This window comes from Labeo rohita, chromosome 23 (assembly GCF_022985175.1).
Source record: "Labeo rohita strain BAU-BD-2019 chromosome 23, IGBB_LRoh.1.0, whole genome shotgun sequence".
NCBI classification, from domain to species: domain Eukaryota; kingdom Metazoa; phylum Chordata; class Actinopteri; order Cypriniformes; family Cyprinidae; genus Labeo; species Labeo rohita.
Window position 1 is genome coordinate 4697841 of NC_066891.1, and position 16192 is coordinate 4714032.

The 16192-nt window shown below is 38.0% G+C and overlaps 1 protein-coding gene and 1 long non-coding RNA gene across 3 annotated transcripts in view; one reads left to right on the forward strand and one right to left on the reverse strand.

Annotated features, from left to right (window-relative positions):
- Positions 1-16192, forward strand: part of LOC127155061 (uncharacterized) — a 56709-nt gene that overhangs the window by 14228 nt on the left and 26289 nt on the right. The window lies entirely within an intron of this gene.
- LOC127155038 (teashirt homolog 2) overlaps positions 12159-16192 on the reverse strand; it is a 169561-nt gene continuing 165527 nt past the window's right edge. For both annotated transcript variants that reach the window (XM_051096988.1, XM_051096987.1), the window contains one exon: positions 12159-15593. In XM_051096988.1, the coding sequence (XP_050952945.1) occupies positions 12565-15528 (2964 nt within the window). In that variant the 5' untranslated portion in view covers positions 15529-15593 and the 3' untranslated portion in view covers positions 12159-12564. The remainder of the gene's footprint in view (positions 15594-16192) is intronic.

Here is a 16192-nt window from a genome sequence, read left to right on the forward strand (position 1 = left end):
CAATATTATTTGTTTTTAATATATTCTTCTTTAAATAAAATAAGCATCATCTGTATGCAAAGTGACCCACACTTGGTTTTTCGACCATTGAAAATGGGTAACATTCAACAATTTGGACATGGATCCGCACTGAAATACCCATATCAGTGGGAATGAACCATACAGGGCCTTAAAAATCAAGATTACAAAAGAAAAGTTTAAGACCTGGAGTCTAAAAGCATATTTATGGCACTCAGGTATGATCTATGAAATTGTTTTGATAGAGGGAAACAAGATACAGTTCTAGTTTCAATATTATTTGTTCTTCAAATAGTCTTCTTTAAATACAATAAGCATCGTCTGTCTGCAGAGTGACTCACATTTGGTTTTCGACCACTGAAAATGGGTAAAATTCAACAATTTGGACATGGAGCCACATTGAGATTCCTATATCAATGGGAACGAACCATACAGGGCCTTTAAAATGAAGATTGTAAAAGAACAGTTGGTTAAAAACCGGAATCTAAAATCATATTGGAGTGTCTTTTATCCTTCTTTGAGTTAAAGACATGCAGACTTTGGAAAATGAATATTTAAGGCACTGGTTAGTTCTATGCAGTTGTTTTGATAGAGGGAAACAAGATGTATTTCTAATATTATTTCAATATTGTTAGATTATTTTTCTTCAGATATTCCTCTATAAATACAATAAGCATCAGCTGTATGCAAAGTGACCCATATTTGTTTTTTGACCATTAAAAATGGGTAAAATTAAACAATTTAGACATGGACCCACATTTTGCTTTTCGACCACTGAAAACAAGTACAGTTTAACAATTTACAATATCTTTGGAAATGAACCATATAGGGCCCTAAAAATGAAGATAACAAAAGAAAAGTTTGTTAAAAACCAAAAAGGATATTAATACATATACTTAATACTTCTTGAGTTACAGCCATGCAAATTTTGGATAAACTTGAAAAGTTCTTTTTCCCATTTTTGAACTGTCATCATTGGCATATAATGCAACACAGATTGCTGAAGTCAACTGATTTGTCTAATAAACCAACCAATCTCTCTGCAAAAATAACACAGTGATGCTGGCATCTTTCTGAAGTCATTTTTACCCTACTCTAATTTGGCTCTGAATCTTTGGTTTGTCTTTCTTTAGAAAAACCTTAACAAAATCAAAAATTTGAGCTGGGAAAGTTTCTGAAATTTGGTAGATTTGAAACACAATAGCCTTACTTAAATCCATGTTAGACCAACACAGTTGACTTGACAAAGTATGATAAGATCTCGTTTGCTGATTCTCAGCAATCTTCAGTCTTGTGGGTTAAGTGCTGTGGTCTATGTACAACTAAAATATTGCATTTATCTTTGTAAGACGATTGGGCCTTAAAAGTTAATTTAGTTAACTTTTAGCAGTGCACTAGCATGCGGATGCCCTCGAATCTAGCAGACGTGAACTAAAAGCCACAAAACTCCCATTTTGATTTCATGCTTTGCTTCAGATGCACTTCTAAAACCTCTCAAAACATTTTAACTATAGACGAGGTGTTTGAAAAACAAAACTGACAGAGATGACAATCTGAAACCTCGCTTTATAAAAGTTTCAGGTAAAGGAACTCTCGCACTTTAAATAGCTCTTTGGCGTACAGCAATATCTGGAACAGCCCTCCATCACAGCGTGTACCTCAGACCAACAGACAGCGTCATAATTTTCAGGGCAGTCGCTATTTTCCTCTTTTCCTTTCCATTTCTCTGTCTTCCTTGTGGCAAGCTCAACTTGTAATGGTTGTCTTTAAATATTCATTCTCTTTCATTTCTGTGTTTGACGCTGGGTCGGCCCAGAAAGACATGCTCAATGATTGAGCAGCGTCTACGTTTCCTTTTTACCTGCACGAGAACGTTTGAAAGGTTTTAGCAAAGCGTCACTCACATCCAGTCACCTTTTCAAAAGGCCGGCTGAAATAAAGTGTTGCACAGTCAGCGATAGAGAGAAGCGCGGAGGAGAGACAGACGTGCTTTCAAGGATAGATGGAGTGTCGCTCTTCCCCAAAAAAAAAAGATTGTAGACTCAAGTCTCTGAGCATCTCATGTGTTACCCATCAATGGAGATTACAGTAGCTCTGTATAAATACGCGCCATATGAAACAATGTCTAACATGAAATTTTAATTGTATGGCTGCTGTAGTGAATTTAAAGAGGCTTGATCAAACCAGGTTGCTTAACGTCTGTTGGCTGTATGATTAACCGGCTGATGTAGCAAACCTTGTTTTACTGGCATCGCTGTTCGCTTCGCTATTCAGGAATGAATTGAGAATGCCTCTAAATTCTAATTCAGTTCCTGAACTTAAAGTTCAGGAATTAAAGTTAAGGAATTAAAATGTAATGAATTTTAAAGAACTGTAAGTGTAGTTTTTAATTAAATAATAATTTTAAACAAATTTAAGGAGTTAAAATTTAATGGAAACACTAAGTGTTTAATTAAATATAATTAATATAATATAATTAATAATAATAATAATAATAATAATAATAATAATAATAATAATACTATTTAAGTGAACCTTTTCAGTTTGAATTACAAATAAATATGAGGGGTATAAACATTGTTTTATTTTTTATTTTTTTTATTTTTTATTATTTTTTTTATCCATTACATGCGATTAATTAATATTTTTAAATACCATCTAAGGCAAATATGCATAATTTTAAATTAATTTTGAATTTAAGGGAACTAAAATGGAAAGATGATGATGATGATGATAATAATAATAATAACAATAATACATTTTAACATTTAAGTTAACCTTTTTTTTTTTTGTATGAATTACCAATAAACACGTTCACACGTTGGCACTATAATAATTATTTTATTTTATTTTATTTTATTTGTTACATGGAATTAAAGTTTTTAATCTAATGTAAGGCAAACATGCATAATGCATAAATTATTTTGTATTTAAGGAGTCAAAAAATTTAAATATTAATGATATAATAATAATAATAATAATAATAATAATAATAATAATAATAATAGTAATAATAATAATACATGTTAACATTTAAATAACTTCTTTTTGTATAAATTACCAATAAACATTATTATGTTCACACATGATGTGGGGTACTATAAATAGTTTCATTTTATTTTATTTATTTTATTATGAATATAAATCAAACATGCATTTGATTTTGAATTTAAGGAGTTAAAATTGAATAATAATAATCATTATTATAATAATAATACATTTTAACATTTAAATTAACTTTTTTTTGTATGGATTACTGATATGTCCCATGGCTAGAAAAGGACGTAACAAAAACAGGGACACATGAGAAAGTGCAGATAATACACAAAATTTATTAACATAATAGAACTATACAGAAACAAAACAATGTAGCGTGAGACAGTCAAGAATCAGTAGTGTAGAGTTAAGTGAATGCATGAACATGTAATGGGCTGTAGAAGTGTTGGATGCGGAAAATAAAACAAAGATAAACGGAAACCAAGCGAAATCAAATCCCACGTGCAGCTCCCACTGGCCAGTTGTGGTGCTGCCTTTTAAAAGGCCAGACAGGAACCCGGCAAAAGGTGTCCTCGACAAAACCCATCCAAGGGCAGTCAGTTAGGCGGCGGAGCAATTCAACCCAAAGAAAAATTATGTTCACATATGTGGTCATTTTGTGGGGCTGTATAGCAAAAATAAACTAGTTTTGATAGGCATGTTGTTTGTTCAACATTTTAATCAGTATTTAGAGAAATTAATTAATTAACATATGATTAGTCACATTATTTGTCCCAAAACTCTAATTATTTATGTCTCAAAACTTGTGCAATTCAGTAAATGCCTCCTCTTGTCATTTTAGTTCAAATTCCAATTCACCATCCTGTGAAAAAAAATTTAAATGACAAATTTTACCAGCCCTGCATTATCATTAAACCTTTTATTTTATTTCTATAACAAATCATGGTTAGTCTAACCACAGCTCTTTAATTTACAATAGAAACATTGAAATTTATCTCCGAATTCCTGATCCGCCAGTTCCTGATTTACACATCTGAAGAGTATTTCTTGAACAAAGATGCGTGTAAGGTAAAAAAAAACAGACAGCATAAAGACAGACGTCCCATCTTGCCAGTCTTAAATCAAAGCGATGATAGCGTCTCATTACACTTCTTTGTACCGCAGCCAATTTCACATTCAGTGCTAATAACTCCAGCAAAACCTCTTACAATCACAACATTTGGAAAGATTCCCTAACATACATGTGATTATTTAGACCTTTTCCCTGACCTCCTGTATTCACAACGCCTGTGTGTAAACTATAATCAAGCTGTGCTCATCGCAAGCCACTTCTACACTGCGAAAAGATGTATGGGGTCAGTGGCACCCTTTAATTTTTCTCTTCAAAGGTGAGCGAATGCCAATAGCACATCCGAATGAGAGAGTGTGCGATGGTTTAGGCCTCCATTATGGCCCGGATGAAAGAACTGGGTCCCGATTGCCAGCACTTCATCAGTATGTGGTTGTGTCACAGCGTCTAGCCCGGAGGGCCGAAGAGCTGCCTGAAATTGGAGCTGACATCACCAAATCTAAAAGCAACAAATCACACATTTTCATTGGGCACTGATCTCCTGGCCAGGCCCTGTGCCGGCGTCAGCACAATCACGGCTGCCATGCTGATTCCTGACGACCGTCCGACTGCTCGCTCCAGCTGTTGCTAGCTAGCAAAGCAGAAATGTGCCGAACGTGGCCAATTGCCACAGACAGCGGTCTCGCCCCGTGTGCCATCCCAACACAACCACGGCAGATTGGCCATTGTAGGACCATTGTACGGTGAATTGTGTTAGGAGCAGAAACCATCCCGAAATGAGTCTGAACAGTCAGCGGCCATCTTGCCAACACCGCCGGCAGCTACTTTCAGTCAAGTACAGTTTCTGTCGGATTGTAGGGAGAAACGACAAAATCTCCAAAAGACTTTGGCAAGCCTACTTTGTGATCATTTCAATTTTAAAATGCCATTTAAGAAAACATGCCATTTGTTTACAACGGCATATTACACTTTGAACTGGAGATGAAGCTCAAAATATATTAAATGATATTATTTAAGAAAGTAATATTCTAATTTTCAGTATGCATTAACATATATGCGCATGTATTACAAGTATACTTTATATATATGGGTCATTGACATATAAGGATTTTCAACAGGCCAATTTTAAAATACAAAAAATAATATCTGTTGTAATTGTTAAACATTAAGAATGTTGCATGCACATAAATTCATATTAAAATTTAAAATTAAGTGATTGAATTCTATGAATTTGCCATAGCCTTAAAAAAATGTCATGTGGTGCGACCATGATTTTTATTCAAATTAATTCATTTCCTTAACATGCTTAACATTTTTATAGATGTTCTCAGTAATTAAAGTGTTTGGATACACAGTATTTGCATTTATTTTGAGTTTTTGTAAATTATGATCTCATATTTTTGTTTTATAATTTAAAAGTTGCCTTCTTAAATGTAGTTAGCAGACTTATTTTTTTCTGTAAATTGTATAAAACTAATAAAAGTGTTTTAAAAATACCACTCACTTAAGTATGCTTGTATAAGTAGCAGTGATTCATATTTCAACCACAGAAATGAGATATTTTACTTTTATTTTAATACAGTTGTTTCTATTGGTCGCACCACATGATGAGTGGTCGCTCCAAATGACGCAAAGGTCTTATATCATTAAAAATCTATTTAAACAGACGTGTGTGAAAAGTGCAGCTCATGGCATTAACTGTAGGCATTTCTTTAGCCCCAGTTATTTCTGAACTTTCCCAATCTTGGCTGCTCAATTGACCCTTTGCTGGGAGTTTGATTAACCACAAAGCCACAAACCAGTTTTTGTTGTTTGAATTTCTATTAAAAAATCGTTGGGTCGGGGGGGTGGGGTCTTGTTCTCATGTTGTAAAAAAAGATTAAACATAAACCGTCTGAAAAGACCCAAATTGCATAAAAATCTATTCCAAATTATACTAAAATAAAGTATTTTATGTATATAAACCAATAATAGAATATAAAAGCACAGAAACTGCCAATCTTTGAAATATATCTATAATGGAAAACACTATGCAGTGGTCGCACCACATGCTATTTGGTTGCACCACATGACATTTTCAAATTCAGTCAAAATTTACAAACACAGAACTGGCCACCTAAACAAAATGAGCTAGCTTCCCATTAAAGGTCACTATGAAATGTATAATAAAAGTAAATACTTGTATAAATACAAGAAACTTAATATTCATTGTTTTGTTGAAGTAAGTACATGCCAGCCACTGAAGAGGGTTTTTTTTCTTCCAAATTCGAAAGAGAGTTACAAACCTGCCTTATGCGTCTATGGATCTTTGGCAGATTGGTATATAATGCAACGTCCTATCTTTGAATGGATTTCAATATAAAAGTCCCAAATTGGTAGTTTCTTGATGGTCGCACCACATGATTTCTCATAAAATGGAGATTATCTGACAAAGTTATCAAACATATGTTACTTTCATATATTACATATATGTCTTTATTATTATTATATCTTAATCTGGTGGGTATTTTGTTGCAAAATGAACATCTTTTAAAAGAAATCAATCTTATTATTTATATATAATTTTTTTATGACTGTCCTTTTTTTGACTGTATTGCACTTCAGTTAAAGACAATTAACAGGTTGTCAATTTGGGTCAGCTAACATTCATGCACATTGAGAATGGACTGATGACTGTGCCAAAAACTGCGATGTTGAGCACTGCAGTTTCTCCCATTCATTTGTCTCCTCTTTATTCTGTCTTTGAACACTCAAACAGTATATCAGCAGCTTTATGTGATGCAAGACTGATGCATAGTGTGATACTTACATGAATAAAGCATGTCAGTGCTATATAAATGTAAGCGTGCATCTATTGGTTATGAATTGCCTTTATCGGCAGCGTTCCTGATGCTGACAGTGTAAAAATGGAACATCACTTATGTGTTTCCATTAAATGGAGCCCAAAAGGCCTCGGGTTACTGTTGTTGGTACATCTCAATCTATTTTGACAGTCTTGTCTATTGGCATGTGTATATCTGAGCTAATGCGTGCATGAGCGAGTGTGTGTGCCAACTCCGGCAATCACGTGCAGGCCATCTGTGAGCACGCAAGCCAGGAGGATGTAATGGGTCCTGCTGTCAGGCCGGTAGCCCTCAGGTTATCTGTCACTCATGGAGATATGAATTAGCTGTGACTCCATCAGGATTCAGCTTTCCTCCTCATCCTGTAAACATAGCCGGGGTTCAGTGACCCAAAGCTCAAAACACAGCCCATATGCCCTGCCCAAACCCGCCGTCCTGATACAGACTGCATGCATGTAAACAGCTCTGGAAAGCCTGTAAAGTCTAAGAGGAAGTTACGATGTAACCGCACATTTCCGTACAGATTTATGAGCATGCAGTGTTCTAAGTTTAACATGATTGTCAGGAATGGGGGTAAACAAAGTAAAAAGTATTTGCAAACAGTAACTGCAAATAATAAAATATATCAAAACACAGCGGTAGGCTAAATATCAATGTAAAAATATCAATAAATATTTAAGTAAATATCAACAAAATTTGTTGACTTATTTTTATATATATATATATATATATATAAAGATTTAAATTGATTTTGTCCATATATATATATATATAGACACAACATTTGAAAATGGCATCAATGTTTTTGTAATAAATATATATTACAAAAGTAAAAATATCAATAAATATTTAAGTAAATATCAATAAAATTTGACTTATTATATATATATATATAGAGAGAGAGAGAGACGGAGAGAGAGAGACAAATTCAATTTAAATCTTTTGTAATAAATAAATATATTTATTTATATTACGATAACCGATATTTTGAACAATATTACGATAACCGATATTTTGAATGATATTTTGATAAGTGATATTTTTAAATATATATTATTACAAAAGATTTAAATATTGATACCATTTTCACACTTTGTGTCATGTTTAATTTCTAGTCATAAATTGAAACTACAAAAAAATACAACTTTTAGATTTACAATTGTTCCTAAAGCAAAAGAGGGAAAAGAAGACATTTCTGTTAGGGGTCGACCGGTTTTTCAGGGCCGATATTGATTACTACAAATCACGTAGACTGATAACCGATATTTTGAAATATTCGAAATGTGTTTGATACCAATTATTACAGATCAAGTTGACCGATAACCGATATATTGTGAACTAGGGATCGACCGATAACCAGTATTTTGAACTAGGGGTCAACCGTATGCGTTTTTCAGGGCCGATGCCAATACTGATCATTACACATCAAGTAGACTGATAACCGATGTTTTGAACTAGGAGTCAACTGATATGTGTTTTCAGGGCAGATGCAGATACCGATTATTAAAGATCAAGTAGACTGATAACCGATATTTTAAACTAGGGGTCGACCGATATGTGTTTTTTCAGGGCTGATGTCAGTAACGATTATTACAGATCAAGTAGACGATAACCGATATTTTGAACTAGGGGTCGACTGATATGTGTTCATCAGGGCCGATGCCAATACTGATTATTACAGATCAAGTAGACCGATAACCGATATTTTGAACTGGGGGTCGACCGAAACGTGTTTTTCAGGGTCGATACCAATTATTACAGTCAAGTAGAACGATAACTGATATTTTCAACTAGGGGTCGATGATGTATGTTTTTCAGGGCTGATTCCAATCCCGATTATTATAGATCAAGTAGACTGAAAACCGATATTTTAAACTAGGGGTTTAACTGATATGTTTTCAGGGCCGATGTCAAAACCAATTATTACAGATTAAGTAGACTAATAACCGATATTTTGAACCGATATATATGTCTGGTGTAAAAATGAAAATTAATGTCAAAATTAACAATAAAAAGGGCTCTGACAAAAACTTTCTGGTTTTAAATATTTGATTGGCAAATCGGTTTTGAAAATGACCAGATAACTGTAAAAATGCTTAATATCAGCACTGAGAATTGGTTGACTCCTAATTTCTACGACTTTCCAAAAGAGGAAACAATTTTGAGAGGTTGATTTCGGTGTCTGAAGAGTTAAAGATGTCACTCCCTTAGCCGTTGTATTAGAAACTCTTGTGCAGCAGGCATAAAAATTAAAATAAAAATTCTGCCAGATTTACAATGTTAATAACTGTGGAAACGCATAATCACAAGCTGAGAAAATGGTCTATTACGAATTGGACATCATCAAAATATGACTTCAGTAAATATGATTCAGTGAGGGAGACAGAAATGTTTGATTTAAACCGCTAACTGGTTCATAAGAATCACACTTTCGCGATTCACCCGTTACGCAGACGTGTTTTAACAAGATGTTTGATGAAACCAGTGGCGACTAGATTGTTGCAAAATCGTATCTATTTGTTTTTAGCAAATTTGTGACTATTTAGTTGCAGTCTTATGCCCTGTTAAAATATGCTACCATTTAATTAAAAATAATAATCATACATTTTTAAGGACATCTGATGTATAAGTTTATCCAGAGATGTTCTCTGCCATACTCTGCAAAGCCTAATGTTTTGATAAAAATTTGCGAACTAATTCGTAAATAATTGGCGTCCCAGGTTAAACGACGTGTTCACTTTTTAACCCGTCTCTTAAGAGCAGAAAAGTGTGGAAATGTTCCAACACAAGTCATTTTCCGAACATTTCACTCCAGGGTCCCCCATTATTTTGCTGTTCATTTGACATGTGACACTTAACGACTCTCTGACATTTTTGCCCACAAATTTGAGTTTATTTTCAGTCCAGTTAGTGCGCTTAAAATGCTTTATTTCTGTGCGGTTTAAAATCAGTGTCTGGATGCACACGGCCCTTTTCCACCGCTGTGACTTAATTAGGCAGAGGACTGACACTTCTCAAGTGGCTGTCTGACAAGATGATCCACACGGGCCCGGAGAAGACGGTACAAGCACATTTGCTGGATTAGGCATTCAGGGGGAAGCTCTGTCGATGTAGATGTGTTTTTGCAAAAAATCTTCCCTCTAAATGACTAAGACTTTGAAATGACAGAGAATGCAGGGGTCCAAAAGCATTCAGTGATGTGGAAGACGATAACCAGGGGTGTGTCTCGATACGCTGGCTTCTGATGCAGTCCTATTCAGCAGTGCTAAATATCTTGCTAAATTCATATCATATAATCAATAATGATCGAATTTGTGTTCACGGTATACAGATTTACATCCTACGAGAGTGAAATGAGACACAACCCAGACCTTAAAAAAGGCCTTTGGTAATTGCCCAGCAATATTTATCAGGACAGTAATGTAATAATCAGCATAATCGCTTGTTCATTTAGTCTCATCCTATTGTTCTTTTAGCACGCGGTGTTGCTTTTATTTTTTTCCACTGCCACCCCGTATAAACATAAGAGACACAGTTAATTAATTGCGGGGTTGTTTAAACCCCTGATTGTGTATCCGATTGGAGCTCGCCTTTAATGTGGCAATAAATCTCGAATGACTTTGAATTATTGTTCTGAATTAATATTAGAAACAGCTAATTTCCTCCCCCTGATTACAATGACGAAAAGGATCCAGGCCCTTAATGTGAATCTCTGACATTGAGCGGCTACCTCGAAAACCATTTCAAATGTTCGCCCGTCACACGTGCCCATCCAGTGGCAGGGTCGTTTCAAATTTCGCCATTAACCGCAAAGGCTAAATGACTCAATTGTGAGTTACCGCGGCCGTGGCACGCTTTCATTTGACGAGACACTTCAGAGGCGCACTCTCAATTTTAATTAAGAAACACAAATGACCGGAATATTGCATTCGTTTTGTCATATTGTGCAGCCTATCTTAAATCATCCTCAGGCTTCCATTTAAAGCAAGTTGGTATTCTGAAGCATAATGGCTCAACGGAGGGAATCAGGAATCCATCGGTGAGGCAAGGCGCTAAATAATTTATGGCTTTAATCTGTGCACTGAGGTGTGAGCTCTATGGCTGTAATTATAAATGCAAGGAGGAATTATTGCGGAATACTTTAACTGCATTAGGAGTCATCTGATGAGCTATCGTGATTGCCTGCTCATTTCCAACAATGGAGGGCACGCCGGTGTCAGGATGCGCAAATCACCAGGTGCTTTCTCCCATTTACTATCAAATGTCACTTTCCTGTTATAAAACAGATACGGTGGGGAGTGGTAATTGGTGGCTTGATTGCTTAAAAAAAAGGAAGTAATTCACATAAAATGTTGCAAGTCAGAGGGTAATTATAATTTTTCATAGTTTTGGAGGGAATGTTAAGGTGTATCGTAAGCGATATCCGAGTGACGTCATCAGCATTATAATGTTATAGGTGAGAATGGGGCTATTTTTTTTTTTATTCCAGTGAATATTTTACAATTTATTAATTCAGAACACCTTTTGTTGTGTGGGGTAAGTCGTCACGATGAAATCTGGCATTAAACATCTTTTTATTAACAATAAAACTATGGAAAAAAATCATGAAAGAGCAAAAATGTAAAAGGTTTGGACTTTTATAACATTTAAAACGTGTTTTAACTTACAACTTACACCCATCTGACATTAATTTAAAAATAAAACGTCCTGAGAACAGGTCAACCTTTAGTAGAAAGCTACCAGGTTTTATTGTGTTCACGTTTAATCCAAAACATGGTCAATGTAATCAAAACAATTTCCTAGATAGGAAGAACGATTCTGCTTTGTTCCGGTCAGCAATAACGGATTGGAAGTGAAGACTTGTAGACAGTTAGAAAATGTTAATGCTTTATTTGTATTGGTATAAAAGGTGCAGTGTTCTTTTGTCTCACTAAGCATTTTCCGATGAGACACTTTTTTCTGCAATGCTAAATATACATTAATGTGAGACTTCCTCGTGTCAAACCTGTCCAAATCTGTAAGCCCACACACTGAATCTGCGCCTAAACGTGATTAAACTTTTATTAAAGTGCTTTTCTGTTCTATCGTTGCGACACAAACATTTTACAGAGCAAATATACTGTACATTTCAGTAAATGTTTTTAATGTGTGTCTGGCTACCTGTCTGAGCACCTGTGTATTCACACAAGTGTACGATCAGATCTGCAAATTACAGTTAATGCATCGATCAATTTGTTGTTAAACGTAATACAGTTAAAACTTGCCATATCATACAAATAAATAGTAGTCATAGCCAGAGCTATTGCATGCAAACATCAGCATTTATGTCTCAAGCAGTAATACATTTCATTACTGGTGGTGCATTTGAACAGGGTGCAAAGACTTACGTCAATGTATTCTTAATCTTTTTATGATTATTTATTTTCTAACAGTACACTTCATTCTAACCCAGCCAGTGTGTCCATTTAGTCCTCGATATGATGAAATGCATTAAGCATTCTACGTAATGCTACTTGAAACATTATGGAAAGAAAAGGAAAGAACAAAAAGTAGACAGTTTGACCCGTGTTTTATAAAAGCAGAGCAATTACAGTTATTTACCAACAAGATAACTACAAGTAGTAAAAATCAACAAAGCTACTCTTTGTCCATTTCCACAAACTGTGAATGGTTCTCGGGGGATTTACTGTGAGTTTTACTCAAGTGAAGTTTGACTGCGTGATTGCTGGCAAATGTCCGACTGCAAAGCTTGCATTTGAACTTTGAGTCAGATTCCTCTTCCGTGATCTGCGAATCCGTCGGACGGACATTGAGCGCCTTTGAAAGTTCGGGCTCTGTTATTTTAGTTGGATGTTCTATGGGGAGTTTGTTCATGTCCTTGATTTGGAAACCCAGGTGGTTCTCCAGGTGGGATATAAACGCGGAGGGCGTTCTGAATTGCGACGCACAGTCATTGCAGTAGAAGACCGGATGGCCAGTGTCCATGTTCTTCAGAAACTTGGTCCCTCCCGTTTTCCTAAGCTGGTACTTGACGTTGGCGAGCCAATGGCTGATGGTGGTCATGGAAAGCCCGGTGAATTTTGAGATGTGCATCCTCTCCTGAGGCCCAAGGTCCGAGAGGAGATACTTGCCCTCAGATGTTTGAAAAAGGCTGGAGGCGAACTGGGCTTGAAGGATGAGCAGATGCTGGGGGTTCCAGTTGGACTGCCTGCCTTTACGCTTGTGAACCGAGTACATCTCGCTGGAGACGTCCTCGAATCGTCGCACGTCAGTCTCCAGCTTCATGGCAGGCACCCTCGCTGGCATCGAGGGCTTTGGGGTCGTGGCTTTGGGAAGAACCTTCACCATGTCAGCAATGTCGGAGAGCGCGTGCTTCTGGGGCACTGGAGTGGAGGACTGCAGTAAGAGGGAAGAGTTTGGTTTGCTGTGTTTGTGTTTTGTCAAGTCTATTGGCTGGTCGTCGTTCGTGTACATGAAGCTATTGCTGGGCCTGATGGCAGCAGATGCCGAGAGTGCTGAAACTGGTTTCTCTAAACCTCTGTTCAGTTCTGAAAAGATGGATTGTGTGCGATGGGAGAGGACGCTTTCGGGCCTGGGCTTGTTTGCTTTACCCAAATGATTGTTCAAGACAGACTGTAGTGCGCTTAGAGGGTTTATGCTAAGGACTTCCTGGGAGTCGCTGACAAGCTCTGAAGAACTGCTGTGCCCGTTGCTGGCAGGGGGGCTAGGTGACGGGTTCCCTCTGTCAGAGAAAGCTGGGCTCAACTTCCCTTTGATTGTGTCATTCTCTTCACTTACACAGTCTGCATCCAGCTTTGAAGAGGAGGAGGAATCATCTTGACAATCACTGTCATCATTCTCCACCAGATCAAACCTACTGCTCTGGCTCTCTTTGCCGTCAGATGCGCCACCCCTCTCCTTTTTGATGTCCGAATTGTGATGTCCCTGGAAACTTTCAAGTCCCCGAAGTCCCTGATAGAACTTCCCCTTGGGTGCGATGGCTCTGTGCTTGTGGTTGAGATTCTGCTTGAGCTGGATGGGAGGAGAAGAGGAAAAGGAGGCAGTCTTGATTACCCCCGATAGCTGGTATGCCGCATGAATGCTGGGGTAAGCGCTCCAGCTGGGGGTCCCCGTTTGAGCTTTATTGATTGCCGAAGCCACCGTGTTTGCTAAAGACTTGAGAATGTCACCACCTCCGCTGGACCCCTGCTCGAGGTCTTCTTCTCGCAAGTACGGGTACTTGAAACTGGCGTCAGTGGACTTCCGGTCTTCCTCATCTTGTTTGTCGTCCTTATCTCCGTTCTTCTCAGCTTTGTCTGGTGACATATCCCTCGGAGTGGCCCTTTCAGAGTCACCGGATGCTGTGCTCTTTGGGGAAACTTTTTCTCCTTCAAGTTCGTTCGCTGCCGGTTCAGCAAGTGTCTGCATTTTCTCTATTGCTAGAGGATCGAGGGCCAGTTGTTTGCCTTTCTTGGAGGCCGAATTTGTCACTTTAATGAAGTGGCCAGTGACCATCATGTGAGTGGTGAGCTGCTGGAGCGTATCGTGGGAGCTTCCGCACTCCATGCACTTCAGGATCTGAGATTTGCACGTCTCGAACTGCCACGTGTAGCTAGCACCATTCTGATAGCCGTAGCGGTTGTTGGGAGCGTTGGCGAGGCCGGACGCCCTTTGCGCCTCGCTGTAACCCGGAGCCCCTGTGGTGGAGTCGGGCGAACAAGGCCTTGTGGCTTCAAATGCACGTTTCTTTGCTGGTGGGACTAATTTGGGAGTGATTACTGGAATAGGTTCTTTCAAAGGCACTTTCTGGTAATGCTTCGTTTTGATCATGTGGACACTCAGGTCTTGAAGAGAATCGAAAGAGTGGCCACAGAACATGCACTTCAGCACCTTCTGTGCATCTTCCTTGCCCTCCATGTCTTGAAGGTTCCTCTTTCGGTTCTTGGAGGATGAAGTGGAGGCGATGTTCTGTCTGTTGTGGTTGTCATCCTGGTAGTGGCCACTCTTGTTCATGTGAACCGTCAACTCCACCAGGGTGTCGTACGCCGCGCTGCAGTCTTTGCAGCGGAAGCGGCTGGCTCCCGTGAAGACCGCGCCGCACGCTTTGCTACTTTGCCTGTACAGGTGGACGGAGCTGAACAGATTAGGCTTCGACACAGGTTTCGGGGACAGCGTTTGCTGCAGGGTTTTTGAAAGTGCGTCCTGGTGCCAGTCAAACTCACTCTTGGTGCTCCCGTTGGTGCTGTCACAGTTTGCTTTGCTGCCAGTGTTAGCAACCTTCAAATCTAGTCCAATCTTTGACCAGTAGGAGTCTGAAAGGAAGTTGGCATAGGCAGCCCTCATTTTCTCCAGGCTACTGTGCATGTCATCCTTCAGTTTTGAGCCCTGGCTCTCTGTGTCCTTCTGACTTCCTGGCGGTGAGGTCTTAAAGTCAGACAGTCTGTCACTGCCATCGCTCAGACGGGATTCCAGCTCAACCTCCTGGTTGGAGAGGACACTGACCGGAGAGTTCTGGAAGCTGTAGCTGCTTTTGTTGTCTATGTCTTTGTCTTCTTTGTCCTTGGAAGTGGGCCTCTCAGAATTCTCCTCCTCGGTCTGCATTTCATTTTCGCCCTCCTCCTCTGCGATCGACTCTTGGACACCGACCTCATCCTCTGGCTCGTATGCTGAAAGCAGAACAAACGGAGAATAGCATCATTAGGGCTGTCAAATGAAATGTAATCGAATTAATTACATGCGCCACAAATAATCACATATATCATGAGGAAAAGACCTCAAATGCAGATAATTCAATAGCTTTTTAAATAATTAGATATAAATGCATTAAACCAACAACTCTAGTCATGTATACAACTTATGTGTTAGCATCAGAGGTTTAAAGGAAAAACAGGAGCAACAGAGTTATGTCATTTATTATTAGAAACTGTTGTGTAGTACTGTCATCCTTCTTCAAGTATAGCATTGTAATCCTTTCTCACAGAAGCTTGTGTGCCTGTAATCTTCTCCTGGTAATAGTGGGCAATTTGGCAGTATGTGTGATTCATAAGTCACTGACTGACTTCCGAAGGTTTCATCTGTTTACACCAACTGTGCATGGGTGCGGAGTAAAAGGTGATTTTCTCTATTTGATTTCTGCACATCTCGAAACCTAACGTGTTAAAGAGCTCTGTATGCGATAAAGTTGATCTGAAGATATATTTCACTTTTAAAGATTAAACGGTTAAAAAGTGGGTTCACAATGTCTGGGAAGTTTTTATTTACTGTC